Here is a 20,189-nt window from a genome sequence, read left to right as displayed (position 1 = left end):
CACGGACATTGATGGGTTGGTCCTCAGGCATCCAGTTCAGCTCCGGGCAGGACTGGGAACCTCCACTCACCTCACCAGGGCCCAAAGGCTGCTGGTCCGGGGATCACACTTTGAGAACCACAGGGAGAGTCTCCCGCAGTGGCTGAGGCCACGGCTCTAGCTCTGAAGCCCAGGGCTCATCCTCTCCTGTCCTCTGCCCGCGTGACTGAGGGCCACCAGGAACCCAGACTCTGACCCTGAAGGCAGAACTGGAGAAGCTCAGCTGTTGCAGGGGCTTCGCATCTAGCTCACGAGTTCTGGCCCAGCCTCTCGCTCCATCCACACAGGCTGGTGGTTTTCCTATGGTTTCTGGGGAGAAAAAGGGTCCAGGCCAGGCCCCGGGAGCCCTCCTATCCGACGTGTCTGTTCAGAGGCTGCTGAAAGGACCCGTCCCGGCGGGAGGGAGTCCAGGCGTGTTGGAAGTACTTTCCTGTTCTCTTCCCCCTCCTGTGTGTTCTATGGGGTGTTTTTTAGACCAGTTGAATTGTGGGAAGTGCTGGGCGTTTCCCTGTCCTCTCCGGCTGCCCAGCAGGTATGGAGAGAAGGCTCCCTGTGTTCTCTGGAACAAGAACCAACTCTGAAGCTCCGCGGGGCTTTCAGACAAGCTTCAGCTGGTTACCGGAGTCGGCCGTTCAGGGACTGTGTCTTTAAGGGAATCTGAGGGTCAGCAAATGCCCCCCAAGAAGAGGACTTACTAGGCCTGAGTCCCCAAGGTGATTGGGTTAGCAGATATTGTAGGGAGACCTTCTTCATGCTAAGAAAACACCCCTTGAAGTTTAGCCAACACCTTGCATTCATTGTCTTCCTTTGTCCTTCTGACCACTCCCTTCCCCGCCAACTGGGATGGATTCTCTTGTGTTTCAACTGTAGCCGGGATTCCATCTTCCCCTGAGAATTCACAGACCACCGTGGAGCGTAGGGACAGCCGGGCTCACATCTGGGACCAGCACTTGATCAGGGTGGCCTTCACCAGGAGACTTACCTCCCTAGGCCTCAACTTCCTCATTCGTAAGGTGGGGCTTGTAACAGCCCCCCTTGAACCCAGGTTAAAGGAGATACAGCCCACAGCCCTGGGACGGTGCCTGGCCCTGAACCAAGGGCACCCTTAAGATTATTCAGTATTTTGGGTATGGTGGCGTGTGCCTGTAATCCCAGAGATTAGGGAGGCTGAGGCAGGAGGATCAAAAGTTAGAGGCCAGCCTTAGCCGCTTAGCAAGGACTTAAGCAACTTAGTAAGACCCTGTTTCAAAATAAAAAATAAACAGGGCTGGGGTGTGGCTCGGTGGTTAAGAGCCCCTGGGTTCAGTCCCTGGAACCAATTAAAAAAAAAAAAAGGTCATTCAGACCCTCATGGGTGGCACTGGAGCCGTGGCAGGGCAGGGCCTCCGGGGACCATTCCCTCCTCCTGGGCACACCGTTCCCAGCATGTCGGTTGGTGGCGTGGGCCATGTTTTCTCTCTTACTGGCTCTATCTCTGTTCCCCCCACTTTGTATTTTAATGAAATATCTGCTTCCAAGAGTTAGTTGATGACACACACCCTGTAGGACCATCAGGGCCAAGGGTCCCCAAAGACACTCTCACGCAAACCAGAGGGAAATCCAGAAACTTAGGCGTCACCTGGGAAAACCTAGCGGTGGTGTTTCTTGACTGTCTTCTAGTGTTTTTCTTGTGAATATCTGGCGTAGTTCGCGACATGCCATATGTCACCGGAGCTTTCACAAACAGTGTTTTGGTGGCCAGGCCTCATGGTGGAGCCGACTCCTGGGCTTTCCCTTCCTGTGTCCATGTGCAGCCACTGAAACCTTTTGTCTGTTGGCAGTGACGAGGCCCCAGGGGCCCAGTAGGGCAGTATCCCCTGTCTGGAGGCCACAGTGCCCTGGCTCTGGCTCTGGTCCTCTAAGGAGATGCCCCGTGTCACTGTCCGCCTGTCATCTCCCTGGTGACACTGGGTCACACTGTTGGCTGGATCCCCTGGCCCTAAGTGCCCAGACAGCGGGTGTCTTGAGCATCCCATCACTGCCCAGTGCCCCAGGCCTCACCCTCAACCAGGTAGACAGCGAGGGCAAAGTAAATGTTTGTTGAGTGAATAAAGGAACGGGCAATGTGCCACTCCTCTGCCGCGGTGCTTGGCAGGGAACTTGAATTCCACCTGTCTTCTTCCTGTATCCAGGGACCTCCTGGGGACCCACGACCTGGGGCCTGGGAGCTGTGGTCGTGGCTGGGAGCACAGGTGGGGCGAGGAGTTGAGGTGCTGAGCCCCCCAGTATGGTGCGGGCCGGCTCTTGGGGGCCCCCTCTGCTCACTGACGGCCAGCTCTGTCCCCTGGTCCTCGGCCTGCGCTGGCGCTGGGGGCCACATTTCAACTTTTAAATGAACCCCCTTTGCGGTGCGCTAGGCGCAGGCGGTCTGCGAGCACACAGCTTTCTTCCTGTTTTCTTCAGCCGTCAGCTGTGGAGGGCAGCTTTCCTGACCCTAGGACAGGGCGTCCGTTGCTCGTGCCAGAGGCTCTGCTGGGGCCTTCTCTAGCCTGATCCTCCCCAGGGCTCTCTGAGGCAAGGGATGATCCAGATCAGGTCAGATCCCTCTTTCAGGAGGAGCAGCCGGGCTCAGAGAGGCGCACTGACCTGCCAAGGGCACACAGCTTTCCGTGGCAGAGGCAGGACTGGGACTCGGGGGCCTGACCCCCATCCTGGCCCTCTTGCTCTTCCCATTCTGTCATCCCAGCCCCAGTCCTGACTGAAGGCCATGCTCTCTGGGGTCCGACCTACCGTGTGTCCTCGGGTCACTTCATCTTTCCCAGCCTCCGTGTTTCCACCTTTAAGAGTGGACGACATTGAACCCTGGGGCGGCTCCAAGAATCGGGAGCTCCCGGTGTCTGACTTATATTGACTCCGCCCTCTGCCCTCTGGGCCGCCTTGGAAGGTGCTTTCACCTCTGGGCCTCTGTTTCCTCCTGTGTCCGTGGGAGAGACCCACGCCTGCCTCCCTAGTGGAACACAGTAGGTGCTCAACGAACACCCTCTCTCATATCCACTCACTGAACTCCCGTGTGGACAGAAGGAGTGGGTTGATGGGACGTTGAGAGAGGGTCCCTGCTCCGTGCTTCTGTCTCTGGATCGGTACCTGCCCTACCATCCTCCAGGGCTCCCTGAGGCTCACGAATCTGTGCAGGCCCCAGGTGATGCTTCTCTTCAAATGAGTTGAGTCAGTGGTCTGCATTTCCTCTCAGAGCTGGCTCCCAAGCCCAGGAGACAGAGGGGTGGGGCCAGGCGGCAGAAGGGTGGGGCTAGGAGGCAGAAGGGTGGGGCTAGGAGGCAGGGGGTGGGGTCAGGTGGCAGGGGGTGGGGTCAGGAGGCAAAGGGGTGGGGCTGGGAGGTAGAAGAGTGGGCAGGGAGGCAGAGGGGTGGGGCCAGGAGGTAGGGGTGGAGCCAGGAGTCAGAGCAGCAAGGCTAGGAATCAGAGGGGTGGACCCAGAATGCAGAGGGGTGTGGCAAGGAGAAAGAGGGGGTGGGGCCAGGTGGCAGATGGGTGGGTCTAAGAGGCACAAGGGTGGAGCCAGGAGGCAGCAGGGTGGGGCTAGGAGGTCTGGGATGGGGCCAGGAGTCCGGGCAGAAGGGCTAGGAGTCAAAGGGGTGGATCCAGAAAGCACAGGGGTCGAACCAGGCAGAGGGGTGGGGCCAGGAGATAGGGATGGGGTTAGGAGACAGGGGCTGGGCAAGCAGGCAAAAGCATAGAGTCAGGGGATGGGGCTAGGTGAGAGAGGGGCGGGGCTAGGAGACAGAGGGGTGGGGCCAGGAGTCAGGGGGTGGGGCCAGGAGATAGGGATGTGGTTAGGAGACAAAGGGGCTGGGCCAGCAGGCAGAGGCGTGGTGTCAGAGGGTGGGGCCAGGAGGTAAGGGGTGGGGCCAGGAACCAGAGGGGCTGGGCCAGCAGGCAGAGGTGGGGCCAGGAGGTAGGGGGTGGGTCCAGGAGCCAGAGGGGCTGGGCCAGCAGGCAGAGCGTGGCGTCAGAGGGTGGGGCTAGGTGGAGAGGGGCGGGACCAGGAGGCGGAGGGCCGGGGTACCCTGGCTGGTAAGGTGTAGAGGTATAGGGGAGTCCACCTGGCCTGGAGGACAGGCATATCCATGAATCGCTCAGACTCAGGTGTGCCCGAGGATCCCGCCTTGCTTATGACCAGGTCCTGGTCACCTCAGCCAGGGACTTCATCAGAGAGCATCTCCCTGCTGCAAACAGTGGTGCCCACTACCCGTGGCCCTGCCAGAGCAGCCTGTACCACCCAAGGTGGGCCCAGAGTTCTCAGCGCCCAAGCCCACCTTTCTCTGCAGCCCCCTGACCTTGCGAGGGACACCCTCCTGCTTCCAGCACCCACCCTCCTCCCTCATGCCCTTTTCCCTTCGTGACTGGCTTCAGGTACCACTCCTTTCCGGAAGCCTGCCTTCACCCCATGCCGTCTTCCAGTCCTGGGCACACACTGTGTCCCATCTGCTGGCACATCTGTGTCCCTCCGTGGACGGGGAGTCCCTCGAGGGCAGGGTGGTGCTGGTGTGAACTTGGGTGGCAGTGGGGAAAGGCGTCACACAGATGCGTGGAGGCAGGGAAACAGAACTGGGTATAGACCACCATTTATTGAGCACCACTGGATGCCACCCCCTGTGCTGGGTGCTTTCTGACCCATTTGGTCCTGGTCGCAGCCCTAAGAGGAAGGTTGAATGTCATGTCCATTTTAAAGAAGCAGAAACCGAGTCTCCAAGCAAGGATGAGAGACCTGGGCACAGCTACCCTTTGGGAGGGCAGAATGGAGAGTGTGTCCGTTCTGTGTGTGACCCAGCCCCGTGCCTGCCTTGCAGGAGCCCCTGGGTCTGCAGACCTGCTCAATCTAAACAGAGGGCATTTGGATTTTATCTCCCCCCTAAATTACTTGCATTCTTGAGGGCTTCAATCGCATCAGACAAACCCTGAGTTTCTTGTGACTTGACTTTTTTCCTTGCACTGACTTTTAAAAAGTTGAATTAAACACATAAACTATGCTAATATTAAGTAAACGGCTCAATGATGTTTATATCTTTAAACACACCACAACCACCCTGCCAAACAGGACTTTGAACACCCCTCACTCATCCGAAGGCTCCTTAGAGCCCCCTCCCAGGCATTTTATTTAGAGACAGAGTCTCACTGAGTTGCTTAGGGCTTCACCATTGCAGAGGCTGGCCTTGAATTGTGATCCTCCTGCCTCAGCCTCCCGAGCCGCTGGGATGACAGGAATGTACCTGACAGTCTGCCCATTCTTGAACTTCACATAAATAGAAGCATGCAGGATGTGGTTGCTTTGGTTTGAATGTGTCACCCCAAGGCCTGTGTGTTGGACACTTAACCCCCAAATTCCTATGATGGATGGTAGTTGAGGTAATTAGGTAATTTAGGAGGTAATTAGAATTGGATGAGGCCATGACAGCAGGGGCCCCCGTGATGACATTAGTGGCATTTTAAGAAGAGACCAAGAGACCTGAGCTAGCACACTTGTTTTATCCCGCCATGGAACTCCCTCCACCATGTTGTGATGTAGCAAGAAGGCCCTCACCAGATGCAGCACCATGCTCTTGGATTTCCAGAGCTGAGAGTCCCCAGTCTCACCTATTTCCTTATAGGTGAAAAAAAGAGACAAAGACAGTGACCTTCTGGGTCTGACTTCTTTGGCACAACACTGGGTCTGTGGGGTTCACACTGGGTCTCTGTTTGCCTGTGTGGCTTCTTCTTTTTCATTGCTGCGTAGTTCTCTGTGGCTGTTGTCTGTGCCTAGGGTACTGCCTTGGCTTATCTCTTCTCCTCCTGATAAACATGTGAGTCAACTCTTTACCCTCTCTTGACTAGTATCTATTTTCGTGATTTTGATCCAAGGAGGGGCTTTGGTCAGGGCATTAAGTAGAAATGTGTAAAGAGCTAAGAAACTCTAGCCATCCTCCTGGTCCTAATCATTTGGGATCAGAAACAGATGTTTGTTGAGCTCGGTTTTCTGTTTCAAAGGGACCTGGGGGTGGGAGAGAGCGAAGCCAACGGGGTTCAGTGGAAGTTTCCCTCCTGTTCTCTTCCCCCGAGCTCCGCGGAGGATGATGGAGTCCCTGTGTAATTTAAAGTCAAAAGCTCAGGGCTGGCCGTGGGAGCATAATGAATGTGTTGTCGCTGTCCTCCCGATGTCCTTTCTCGGCTACTTTGAAATCTCATAAATAACCGGGAGCCGGGTGAGTCTTTCCTTCCCTCCCCACGCTCCCGCGGAGCAGCTGCGGTTGCTAGGCTGCGCTCCTGGTTGCTAGGGCTTCTGTGGTCCTGTGGCGGCCCAGACATATGACAGATCGGCGGAACATGCCTCTGCTATTCATTGAAACGTTGCCACAGCGAATCTCTCAATGTCACCGCACGCTTTGACGTCGTCCCCCTTGCCCGGTGATCCTTTGCAGGTTCCCAGTTAGACCAAGTGGCTTCAATGGAAGGGACTAGTGGCTTGGGTTGGAGTCAGGAAAGCCGGCCTCTTGTCTCAGATCTGATGTTAATTTTCTGTGGAAGATGGGGCAAGTGTCGTCCCCTCTCTGGGCAGGGGGACACTACGAGATTCAAAGACCTGTCAGCCTGAGTGGCCAACCCTCCATCACCGCGGTCTCTGAGGGGACCCGGTGCCCATCAGTTCCTCGTTATCTGCTGGTGGCTTCTTGACAAAAGGTTCCTCTTCCCGGCGGGCGGCGTCTGTTCCCCACCCAGCAGGCTCCTGGGCTGAGTCTCCGTGGCCAGATGGTGCGGGCACGAGGGTTTCAGACAGATTCTAATATTCAATCAGACATAATTGGGATCATAAATCAGAAAACAAAACACAACGGAACCAAACCCCTGCACCCCCCGACATCTCACGGTGCCCTTGTCTCTTGTGTCCTGCTCACACGTCCTCTGGCAGCCCCCGTGCTGGGCTGGGGGTGGCACTCCGGCTTTGGTGTAGTGGCTGCGGTAGCTGATGGTTGGAAGGGGTGATGTCCAGAAAGTGATCGGGGCCCCCCAGGGACGGTGATGGATTAGTGATGTCTGCCCTGGGCCTGGGCTGTGGGTGGGGGCTCGTCCAGCCCTTGCCCATGGTGGCTGGACCTGAAAGCGCCTGCTCTTTGATGTTGTGCCCGAGGCCTTCTGGCAGCCTGCTGGTGGCTCCCCAGGCTGGGTCCTCTCCCCTTCTCTCTGACCCACCTCCAAAAATAACCACTCTGTGTCCACGTTCAGTTGGGTCCCTGTGGTCTCCAACCATCTCCTTCCTTTGCTTATGTGGGTCCCTGTGCCTGTCCCTGTGACTCTCCCTGTGCCTGTCTGAGATGGCCTCCAAGGCCAGGCCAGGGCTTTGCCCATCTCCACGCCCCAGACCTGACAGAGCTCAGCACAAGGCGGACAGAAGCCGGCCTGCCTCCCAAAGCCAGAGAGGAACGTGCTTTTCTGGCTGTCCCAGCTGCCCGGGTTGGCTGTCACACTCCTTGGCTTCATCGTGATGACTTACTGACCGCACAGTCCCGGGACTGACCTTGGCTTGGGCTGTGAGTTGGCCCTTCCTGTTTGCGCTCACGGCCCCTCCCCCTCTCTCTTTGCCTGCAGCCTGAAGACAAGCAGAAGGCCGGGGCGGCCTTTGCCCAGCTCCGGGGTGCCATGGAGACGCTGGGCATCTCGGAGAGCGAGCAGCGGGCCATTTGGCGGGTGCTGGCGGCCATCTACCACCTCGGCGTGGCCGGGGCCTGCAAAGGTAGGTCCCTTCTGCGGCGCTCACCTGGGCACCTGGCCGTCCCCTTGGGCAGGTGTCCCACCAGGCCCTTCCCTAGGGGAGGTGGGGACAGCGTCGATCTGTCACCTTCCACGTGTCTGGGGCTGCCTGCGGATCCGCAGAGCAAGAAGGAAACAGGCTGGGATTTTCAAGGAACCTTCTGGAACAGGGTGTCCCAAAGAGCCTTCTGCCTCCTGGAGACGTCTGTCTATGCCATCGGCCTCTGTGGCTGTAGGACACTTGGAATGGAGTCCGTGCGACCCAGGGGTTGCATGACTGATTTCTTCCGTGGAGTTGATTTAAACCTCGGAGCTGTTTGCAGCCATCAGGGACGGGGCGCAGCAGCCGTGGAACACAGCCGAGTCCGGGGCTGGGCGGTGCAGGCCCCTCTCTCCCTGCTGAACCCACCAGGCCATCTCTGTCCGCTCTGAATCATCTGCTGATGTGGCTCCTCCCCCGGGGTCTCTCTAGTGGGTCCAGCGTTCCCTCTTGCCCCTCCCACTCCTGTCTGGCCATGTGTTGTGCCCTCTAGATCCCTTCGACGAGGTGTTCGCCTTCTGTAGGAGTCTGGCCTGGATTGCCTCTCGCTGGTTCTCTCGCTTCTTTGGTCACCAGCTCCGGGCTGCTTTCTGGCACCTCGACCCAGGTGCTGGCTGAGAAGCCCCCGCAGCTCCCTCACCTGCCAGACCAAGCAGACGGCCCTGGGTGGTGTGGGCCGCTCGCCTCGCCATCCAGGCTCTTGTTGTGTTTCGCTGGCGCTGTGCAGGGTTCTGGGGAGACAGAGGGGGTCAGAAGCCATGCGGTCCCTCCTCACGGAGCCCGGGGTGCCTCGGATCTCCCGGTGTCCCTGCTCACTCTTTCCAGTAGGGAGTGGCTTCCTTTGGACCCCAGCGTAGAGGTGGGACTGTTGAATGGACACCCCCGTGAAGAGGGGCCTGTCGGGGGCTCGGCTGACCTCTGGGCTATTCCTGGGGGGGGTGGATTCCTCGAGAAGGTGCCCACACATCTGTGGGCCTCAGGTCCCCTTCTTTCCATCCACAGATCCACACCTATTAGTCCACTGATCTTGGAAATTTCTAGAACTAATGCTGAGTCAGGGACAAGCAGGGCGGGGCTTCCACAAGGACGTGAGCAGGGACGTGGCCAGGCAAATGTCAAAGAAGCAGACATCCGACGCCCTCCAGAAACAGCCCTGGGCTTCTCGGTGCCCTGACTGTTTGGTGGCACTACTGGTTTGATGAGGGCCGTGACGTCTCTAGCTCAATGTCCCCGGCACCGAGGCCAACCTGGGCCAGGTGCACCACAGCGTAGGAATCTTGTCCCATCTCCAACCTGGGGTGTGTCCCTCTGCCTGCAAAGCTCGGGTCACAGTCAGAACCGGCCTCTGCATCTGCCTCCTTCTACACCGGGGGTCACCAGCTGCGGCTCGTGGGCCAAATCAGCCTGTCACTTGCTGGGGTGCAAACTAGGAATAGTTGGTACATTTCGGTTGTACAAAAAAATATGTGCATAGATGTGTGTGTGTGTGTGTGTGTGTGTGAATAATACGTCATCTTATTTCAATAATATGTCCTAAATTTCATAATATGAAAATTATACGGTATTCAAGTCACAGAGTCCTTAATTAAAGTTTTCTCGGAGCCCGATACATCCCTTCAGTCACCTGTCTGTGGTGGCTCTCTCTCTGTGATGGCAGAGCTGATGAGCAGAGATGCAGATTTTCTACAAAGTAGAATGGAATTATTAGTTGGCCCTTTACAGAAAAAGCCGGCTGAGCACTAGTCCACAGCAGCCCGCGGGGAGCACAGCACCTGTAGGTCCATGTGCCTCCTACCTTCCTAACTGCTTGGTTTTGCCCTGGGAAGTTCCTCCCCTCTCCTGGGATCCAGCCAAATCAAGGAGAAGATGTTAGAAATCCAGCTCTTATATTAATGATGGTCACGTCTGCCTAACAACCTTGATTTAGTCAACATTCAATGTATATATGTACAGAAACATCAAACTGTACTCCATAATTGGGTACAATTATAAAATATCATTTTTTTAAGAGAGATTCAACTGAAACCTCAATTTGCTGGGTGACCTTCGGCAAACTAGCTGCATCTCTGGTTTCAGTTTGCTTCTCTGTGAAATGCTGGAGTTGTGTCCATCTTAGTTTATTTTCTGTTGCTATAACAAAATACCCAAGACCAGGTGATTTATGAAGAACAGAAGTTTATTTAACTTCTGGTTCTGGAGGCTGGGTACTAGCAACTGGTGAAGGCCTCCTCACTGCATCATAACATGGTGGAGGGCAACCTGTGGAGAGAGAGGAAGAGGAAATGTGCTAGAGAGAGCTCACCTTTATAGCAAAACCTCTCCCTCTGTAACCCTTTAAGTCATTAACCTCCCAATGCTATTGCAACACGGAACGATTTGTGGACCTATTGAAACCACAGTAACCGCATCAGAAGTTCTTTTTTGGAGGGGCTCCTGGGGATTGAACCCAGGGGCACTCTGCCACTGAGCCACCTCCTTAGCCCTGTTTTTTAAAAATTTTATTTAGAGACAGGTTCTCACTGAGTTGCTTAGCGCCTTGCCATTGCTGAGGCTGGTTTTGAGCTCATGATCCTCCTGCCTCAGCCTCCCGAGTCCCTGGGATGACAGGCGTGGGCCACCGCGCCTGGCAGAAGTTCTTAATCAGGGGTCCACAGCCTGCACCCCAAGTGAGGGTTGCCTGGTGGATTTCAGGCATGCAGCTTCCAGGGGCCGCAGTGATGAATGAGCACAGCCCCGGTGGCTTGAACCAACAGGGGTCCATTCTTGCACAGTTCTGGGGCAGCGACTCTCTAGGGGAGGCCCCCCTCCCCCACTCCTGGAGGCTCTGGGCAGTGTGTGGCCCCTCCCACGGCTTCCCTTTTCTTTGCCCCTGGGCTGGCGTCCTCTTCTGTCTCTTCTGAGGACACTAGCCACTGGCTTGGGGCCACTGACTGTGCCACCTTGAGATCCGTAGGACCCTCTTTCCCAATCAGGTCAGATCCACAAGCACTTGGGCTCAGGACCTGGCTTTGGGGGCCACCACGGAAGTCACTGCAGGGGCAGATCCTGGGACGGCCTGCCGGGTAGGGTGGGGCTGTGCCTTTGTCCACAGAGAGATGGGATCTAAAGCGAGCACCAACTGCAGACCCTTGGCCCTCAGGTGCAGGAACTACCAGAACCAGTGGTATCTGGAGACCGGTCTAGGTCTATCTGCCTGTAGTGATTCTCCTTTTCACATCGTTATAGCATTTTATAATCCAGAAGGGACCTCAGAGAAGGGTCAGGTGTTACCTAAGTAGTAGTCATAACATTTCCTTCAGTAGCAGTCTTATTCTGGTGCCGTTCTACCTCTTGTATGTGTTTACTCTAGAAATCCTCACAGCAAGCTGAGAGCCGGGTAGTGGTGTTATCTCATTTCTTAGGGAAGAAAAGTGAGCACAGAAAGGTTGGACAATTTGCCTGAGGCTGCACAGCAAGGGAATGGAAGAGCTGGGATTCGAACCCTAGACCCCCAGGCTCTAGCCTCTGAGCTGTTGCTGCTGCACAGTGAGCAGAGGGGGGCCACTTGAGAACCTCCCTTCCTTTTCCCGTCTCCTCCTTATCATGAGCCTGTGAACGCGTCAGGCCAGAAGGTCCCCTCAAACGCTCTCCGCTTCGGGGATCTTCACTTCCACGTGGGGAAGCACAGACAGGTTTGTGGCGCTGAGTCTGCGGCCCTTCCCGAGGTACCGGAACGGGCGTGTGATGGGTTCAGTTTGTGTCACGTGATCATCTCCTGGGTCCTGATAGGACGGGCTCCTTGACGGACAGCTCCACCCACCGCCCTTGACCTGGGCCCTTGAGGGCCTGATGGCGTGGCTCTGGACGGGCACAGGAGTGCTCCGCGCTGGGGTGGGACATCAGGGCTTGGGGACCCGTGGAAAGACGCAGGCCCACTGTCCAGATGGGAGCATTGAGGCCCCGAGCGGCTCGCTGCCCTGCGTGCACCCAGCTCTTCCCCTGGGTTAGAGCAGGGTCCACGGAGCTGGAACCAGGATGAAGGGGAAGTGGACCTAGAGGCCCAGCAGAGCAGGGTGGGGCTGATTGGAAGAGGATCCCTGCTGGCCCCGGAAGAGGGTGGGCCCCGGAGGGGCCAGGGAAGGGCGGGTCAGGGTGCGCTGGGGAGCCGCTCACCCCTGTGCCATGGGGCTGAGTCCAAGGGGCAGGGTCGCCTGGACATTTGTCCACCTCCTCCTGCTGATCGTGATTCAGGGGGACACCACGGAGCCCCCTCTGTGAGCAGAGCACGCACCCGCAGCCAGCAGAGGAGCATCTGCACTGGGAGTCCCGGGACACCAAGGGGGTGGCAACCCACGGTGATCAGGGTCACAGGGAGGCCACCCATGCCTATGACTTCTCAGTAGAGGTGGCACAAGGATGGGTGTTGCTGAGCCTGGGGGAGGTGACCTCCTAGGGGACACAGGTCTTTGTCATCCACATGGAGCAGAACTGCTCCCTTCTAGAACTTGTTCCCCAAGGCCTGGGAAAGGCCCGCCTCCAGATGGCCTCCCAATTCTCCCACCTGCACTTGAGCCCGCTCTGCCTCCCTGGGACAAAACAGAGGCCCAGGGAGTCCCTGCAAAACAGGCCCAGGGAGTCCCCTGGACTAGTGTTCTGTCCCCAGAGAGGCGAGGGAGCTCTGTCTCATTGCTTTCTCCCCGCAGGACAGGGCCATCGGCCCCTCTGCCTGGACCTGCCCCGTACATATAAACGCCTGTGATGATGAAGGAGGAAGTCACATTTATAAATATTTTATTAACACATGATTATGGCCGTAATTTCTCCCAGCCCCGCCCCCGCCCTCCCACCTTCTAAATTATTTTAAGAAGAGCTTCTGCTGCGCTGCAGGCCCATGGACACCCTGCCCGGTGATTTACTCACTCTCTCGAGTGCTTTGGAAGATTTCATAATAGGGTGTTCTGAAATCAGCTATTAAGAATTTCACAGTCGTATATAAATGTCTTTGCTTTGTGTCATAACAGATCATTTTGAAATATATTAAGAATCATTTCCATTAATCAAGGTTTGCTTTATATATATATATTAAAATAATCCTCTCCTCCCAGTGAGCTCGACTTCCTTAGCTTCTTTCAAAAGCCCTGATCCTACTTGTTAGAAGCCGTATCAGTCCCTGAGTGATTTGGGGCCTTGCAAGACCAGACTCAGGGTTTGGGGCTGGTAAAGCAAAAACAGCTACCCCGGGGGCTGGCTGAGCTTCCTCCTGTCCCAGGGGCTGTCAGTCCCCCCGTAGATGTGGCCGTGGCCCCAGGTGCCCAGGAAGGAGGGACATACGATAATACTGATGCCCGAGCCCTGCCCTCTGCTGGGACCCCCACCACCAGCAGCAAGGGCCATCCATCAAGGGACAGGAAGTGGCCACACTCTGCAGTGGGCAAGACCCCGAGCGCAGAAGGCCGGTGACGATTGCTATAATGATGCTCTTTCCATAGAACAATGACCCGGGCGTCCAAAGGCTTTGTGGCTTATTTTACTGTTTCTGTTGTTCTCAAGCAACTGTGTGACTCAGGCTTTGATGTTGTCTTATTTAAAAAAAATAGAAACAGTAGCCAGACATGGTCACACCCGTAATTCCAGAGACTGGGGAGGCCAAGGCAGGAGGATTGCATGTTTGAGGCCAGCCTGGGCAATGCAGTGAAACCCTGTCTTGGAAAGAAAAAAAAAAGTGGGGGGAGCTGAGGATGTGACTCGGGGATAGAGTGTTCCTGGGTGCAATCCCCAGTGTCTCACCAAAATGGAAACAGTGCCAACGAGTATAGAGTAAGAACAAGGAAGCTTCTTCTTGCACTCCTCATCCCGCTGTTAACAGTCTGGGGTCTGCTCTTCCTTCAGGCTTTAAAAAAAGTAATAGACTTTAAAATTTGGAGTGGTTTTAGTTTGTCGGAAAAGTTGACCAGAAAGTACAGCTCCCCTATCCCCCTCCCTGACCCGCCCCTCTTGTCATTGTGGAGACATTTGTTACAGCAGACGAACTGATACTGATACGTTGTGATTATCAGAAGCCCTCGGTTTGCGTGAGGCGTCCTTCTTGGTTCTGTGGCTTTGGAATCCACCACTACAGAACCTCAGCCCAGTTCCTCGGCTCTCACAGGCTGTTTTATATTTTCTTATTTTATTTTTGCGGTGCCAGGGAAGGAACCTGATTCTGGAGGGCGTCTCCCTTCCTTCCCACCCTGCACCCCACTTCCTGCTTCCCCTTAGTAAGGGGAGCTGCGCCTTGTAACCAGGTGTGCAGAGCCCAGAGTGGCTGCACCTCCTCGTGTTTCCTTCCAGAGCGCTGACCCTCTGGTGGGCCCAGCCTTGACCATGTCTTCAAGGGCTGCATTGAAGAACATCGGAGCTCGAGAGGCAGCAGGAGTAGGAGGGCTGGTACCCAGACTAGGGGGCTTCCCTGTATCGGGGGCCCTGAGGGGCAAGTAGAGTCTCCCAAAGCTTGGGCTGGTCTGGAGCTCTGTCCCCATGGTGACCTTCCAGGTCCCCCCAGGCAAGAGTCACTCCCTCTGAAAGTACTTCTGATGCAGAGGAGGCTCCAAGTGCTGGAAGGAGCCCCTGTGTACAGGGCAGGAACCCGGCCCAGAGAGGGGGAGAGGATTTCTTGGGGCCACACAGCAAAGCTATGGAGATGGGGGGAACTAGAGTCTTTGTCTGCGGATTCCTGAGCCAGATCTCTTCTTCTTGCTTTGACTGCTCCCCTGTCCCTCTCTACCAAGTGGGTCCCCAAGGGGTCCCCCCCTCCTCAAGGTGAACCTGGAAGACAGAAGAAATCAGGGAAGGTTCTCTGGGCGCAGGCAGAGTCAGCGGGGCTGCGGGGACAGAGCCCGCACAGCGGGGCAGGGACTCCTTTCTCACATAAAGCCGCGTCTGCAGGTGGCCACCTGGATGGTATCAACCTAGGGGCCGGCGCTGGTGCTGGGCCTGACCAGGGCTCCGCTGAGAGCATTCGAGCCTGTGGCCTGGCGTCCTGGGACCTCCTTGATCTGTCCTTGGACCCAGCACCCTAAGGGCTGTCCCCTAGGGCCCCAGCCCGCTCCAGTGCCTTGGCGGCAGGCCACGCCTCCTCTGCCCAGCCCCAGCTGGCGGCTTGGCGCTCTGCCTGACAGCTGGCACAGCCGTGCCTATTCTGGGCCACCGCGAGGATTTATTCTGATTTTCGGAGCATATTGGATTCATTCATTAGGCGGGAACGGCTGCTCTGGGATGTAAACAATTATAGTTTTTTTTACAAAATGAACTCCCCTAAGTGGCCGAGGCTGGAAAGGCAGAGCTCACAAGCAGCTCAGTGCCTTGGAGGGTGGTGGGGGGACAGTTGGGGGTCTTGGGGGCTCAGAGCAGCCGAGCCACTCCCTTGCTAGGTGCCCCCTGAATCCCTTGCCTTCTTTGGTCTCTGTTTTCCATAAATACCAGTGGGAGGTGGCTTCCCTTCTGTACCTCCCGTGTGCCAGGTGCTTTGCTTTGGCCATTTCAAAGTTGCTGTGGCGTAGGGACAGTTACCCGCTATAGAAGAAGAGACTGAGGTTCAGAGAAGAACCTGCCTCATGGGGTGAGTGGGTGCTCTCCAGGGTTCCCTTGCCATCTAGGTCATCAGAGTCTCCATTCGCCTGTCATTGGAGGAATGAGGACAGCTCAGGGACCAGGCGCAATGGTGCTAGTAATCACCATACTGACCAGGGAATCCCAACTGCCGACGTTTACCAAGAACTCATTCTCTGCAGGGCGCAATGGGCGCGTTGTGCACAGACCCTTCCACGTGACCCCCATAACCCTGCGTGGCAGCTAGTCCCCTGGCTCGGATGAGCAGATAGAGACCTGGAGAAGTCGAGGAAGCTGGCTAAGGTCTCGGGGAGGGACGGAGGCCGATCTGGGCCCAGGGCTTCTGTCTGTGAAATCCGCAGCCTGGCTCCTCACTCACGGATAAGTGAGTCAGCTCTGGGCCCCTCGGGCCGTGGGTCACCTTGGAGAGGCCACCAGCTTAGCTCAGTGGTGGCTGGTGACGCCCCGCTTTCCCTGTGCCACGGGTTCTGCCTCAGAGGAACCTCTGAGAGCTGATGGCCCCCACCCAGGTGCCTCAGTGAGGAGAGCTGGGATGGGGCCTGGCCGGGCTGGTCGAGTCCTGCCCCCCGCCTTGCTGGCCGTGCGCCCTCAGCTTGCCACTCCTGGACCTGCTGCCTGTCCCACCTGGTGCCTTGGATCCTGTAGTCACCCATGTGACACCTGCCCACCGGGGTCCTCTGAACCCATCTGCTCCTCAGCTTGTCATGGGCTTGGGGACTCTCCCAGGCAGCTTCACGTCCTTGTCCGTCTTGTTCCATCCCCAGAGTGACCCCCTGGGAGAGGAGCTGCCCCATTTTACAGATAAAGAGACTGAGGTTCAGAGAGGTGACACTTCCTGTTTGAGGGACCACAGCCAGACGGAAATTCTGTGGGGACCTCTAGTTGAGCCGTGGCCCCTGGCTTCTTGACCAAATCAGTCTGGGAGACACCCCACCCCACTCCCTTCCTGTAGCCATCCAGGGCACCTGGGTAGGTCAGGGTTCTGAGAAGTCCTGCAGGTGGGAGCCGGGCTGGGCCCTTCCTTGCAGGACTTCGCAGCCTCCAGTTGCACCACTGGACCTGCCCCTGCCCTGGAATCTTCTTTTCCCAGGACACTTGCTCAGAGTCCCCAGAACATTTTCTGAACCTTTGATCAGTGGACCCTGGAAGCCTCCTAGTGGGACCACATTAGCATTCTGCACACATGACCTCCAGGAGTCTCCAGATGCACTCCTTGGGGGCAGATTCTGTCCATTGTTAATCTGATTTTGCAGAAGAGGAGACTGAGGCTCCAGGTGGATCCCACTTCCCCAACATCACAGGGCTTTCAGCAGAGGAAGTAGGGTTTAAACTAAGCAGTCAGCTCCTGAGTGCTGCCTTTCCTTGAGGCAGCCACTGCCTCTGTGGCTTATCTCTTCCCCGCAGGTGGTCTCTGTCTTCACAGGCCTGGGAATTGGAAATCTCTGTGTGAGCAAATGCGAACCAGATGCACCAACATTATAAATAAGTCACACAATGTTGAGTGATTCAGGGCCGCCCAGCTATTGTTGGGAGGAGAGGTAACTTGGTTATTAATAAATGCAGGAGCCCACGGTAATTGATAGCGATTGAACTCCCAGTGCCCAGCTAAAACAGCCAGTGTCTCTCCCTCTGTCTGTCTCTCCCTCTGTCTCTCCCTCTGTCTCCCCCTCTCTCTGTCTCTGCATTGATCATAAAAGGAGAAAACCTGCTTTTTAGGTGGATTTGACATCAGAACCACAGCTCCATGCCTTCCTGTGTTCCCCCATTTCCTTCTCTCACTCGCACAACTTTCTCCTTTATTCTCTCTGTTCAAATCCCACTGGGGCTCTTGGTGACAAAAGGCTGTGGGCAGGTGACTCTGAGGCGGTTTCCCTGGGTTGCCTGGTAGGTGGGGCTCTCTCAGCTCGGGTTCAGCTAGGCCAGAGCTTCCCCTCCCTGGAGATCACAGGATATGTTTTCAAGGCTCTGAGAAGTCCTGCGGCGTTGAGACCCCGCCACCCATGCCCGTGACCAGTGGAGGTGATGCAGGGACCATTCATTGTCCCCTCCAGACACTGGGAACATTCTGGAGGATGACCACTGTGGCACACGTTTTAATCTCTGGCCCCCTTCTGGGTGGCCATCCTGTCCAGCTCCACGTCTCCGTTCCTACCCAGGGGCCATTGACCTGGTCCTGCTCTTGAGAGGTCGACCCCTGAGCCCCACCCCCAGACCCTCTGGGTATTTTATTTAGAGACGGGGTCTCCCCAAGTTGCTTAGGGCCTCGCTGTTGCTGAGGCTGGCTTTAACCCATGATCCTCCTGCCTCAGCCTCCGGAGTTGCTAGGATGACAGGTGTGTGCCACTGTGCCTGGCTCTCTTTTCCAAATCTTGGAGGAGCCTGGAAGGGAAGTGACCTGGGCCATCCTTGGTGACAGCCACCCATTCATCCACAGATCCCTTCATTTCATTGCTCACTTTACAGAGGTTTGTTGAGCCTTCCTGATGTCAGGTTGATCCAGGATCTGGGGAGGCAGCCGGGACTGTTCCGTGGGTTTGAGGTGATTAAGCAACACGGGTCCGAGAAAGAACCACCAATCAGGCGCCGACACAACTCCTGTCAATCAGCAGGGTCTCCTGGCCACTCCTGGACCTTAGCCAGCCCCCCACCATCCCCAGGGGGCCTGTCCCAACCCTCTCTTCCTGCCCTGAGCCCAATGAAAATTCCAGTCCAGTGGAGCCCCACCTTCTCCTGAGACCCTCCCCCCTGCTGGGCTGTGCTGGCAGGACACATCTCAGACACACCTGGGAGGGTCCCCCTCCCGTCTGCAGGGGTCAGAGCCCTCTCCCTTGCTGGTCTTCTTTTTAGAAATAGCAATCGCGGATCTCCGTCATGACATCCTTCAGCTCTCTGTGGCCAGGAAGGCCACTGCTGTGGGACGTTGGGGACCCTATTTTAGGGAGCAGCGGTGGAGGGTGAGGGGACAGGAATACCCTAGAAAGTTCCTTCCTATTCACTTTGCTTTCAGTCCCCAACTGGGGACAAGAACATCTTGTTCGGTGGTAATGACCTGGGAGGCCTCTGGCGTTACCTGCTAATCTCCCTGACAGAGAGAACGGAAGGACGGCAGGCGCAGGTGACAGATCTAATTAGAATCTAATGACATTTTGGTGCTTTCGTTGTATTTATTTCTACATTCTCTTGCGACAGGTGATAATGGATTCTCATTTAAGATATCACAGTAACATTTCATTTTACAACGTATTCATTTAAGTGAAGGAGATAAGTGAGTCCCTATTTTAAAAAAATGTCTGTTGGGTCATCAGCTTAGGGCACCCCGCTTCAAGATGGCATTTGAAGGACTGGTTTGGTTAAAGGAGGTTAGTGGCTGTCTGCTATTCTGGTGACATCTCTGAGTCAGTTTTCACACTCTAGGACTCTTGGGAAGATTTAATAGTAACAATGTGTCAAAATGCATCCTACTGTCAGAGTGACTAATGAGAGCAGATTTAAAAACTGGAAAAAAAATGAAAAAAGATCTAATAGTAATAATAACTAATTGTGGCTGACACATGTCCAGCTTTCCCATGTGCTGCTCAGGACACTCTAGCACACGCTCTGCAGCTCCAAACGGGAGCTAAGTGGAGAGGCCATGTTAAATAGGAGACATAGGAACATAGCTCCTTCTTGCCCCCATCACCACCACCACCACCATCACCACCACCACCACCATCACCACCACCATCACCATCATCACCACCATCACCACCATCACCACCATCATCACCATCACCACCACCACCACCATCACCACCACCATCACCACCACCACCATCACCACCACCACCATCACCACCACCACCACCACCATCACCACCATCACCACCACCACCACCATCACCATCACCACCATCACCACCACCATCACCAACACCATCATCACCATCACCACCATCACCACCATCATCACCATCACCACCACCATCACCACCACCATCACCACCATCACCACCATCACCACCACCGTCATCACCATCACCATCACCACCACCATCACCACCACCACCACCATCACCACCACCATCACCATCATCACCACCATCACCACCATCACCACCATCACCATCACCACCACCACCACCATCACCACCACCACCACCACCACCACCACCACCATCACCACCACCACCACCATCACCACCATCACCACCACCACCATCACCACCATCACCACCATCACCACCATCACCACCATCACCATCACCACCACCACCACCATCACCATCACCACCACCATCACCATCACCACCATCACCACCATCACCACCATCACCATCACCATCACCATCACCACCACCATCACCACCACCACCACCACCACCATCACCACCACCATCACCATCATCACCACCACCACCACCACCATCACCACCACCACCACCACCACCACTACCACCACCGCCGCCATCATCACCACCACCACCATCACCACCATCACCACCACCACCATCACCACCACCACCACCATCACCATCACCACCATCACCACCATCACCACCATCACCACCATCACCATCACCATCTTCACCACCATCACCACCACCATCAACACCATCTTCACCACCATCACCACCACCATCACCACCACCACCACTACCACCACCGCCGCCATCATCACCACCACCACCATCACCACCACCACCATCACCACCATCACCACCATCACCATCACCACCATCACCACCACCACCATCACCACCATCAC

At 56.1% G+C, this 20,189-nt stretch overlaps 1 protein-coding gene across 1 annotated transcript in view; it reads left to right on the top strand.

The window, feature by feature from the left end:
• Myo18b (myosin XVIIIB) overlaps positions 1 to 20,189 on the top strand; it is a 216,663-nt gene that overhangs the window by 32,699 nt on the left and 163,775 nt on the right. Inside the window, 1 exon segment of the mRNA XM_077796031.1 lies at positions 7,657 to 7,801. Within this exon segment, the coding sequence (XP_077652157.1) occupies positions 7,657 to 7,801 (145 nt within the window).

The sequence above is a fragment of the Urocitellus parryii genome, chromosome 3 (genome assembly GCF_045843805.1).
Source record: "Urocitellus parryii isolate mUroPar1 chromosome 3, mUroPar1.hap1, whole genome shotgun sequence".
NCBI lineage: Eukaryota > Metazoa > Chordata > Mammalia > Rodentia > Sciuridae > Urocitellus > Urocitellus parryii.
The sequence above is the reverse complement of the archived record's forward strand: the minus strand, read 5'-3'. Positions and strand labels throughout refer to the sequence as shown.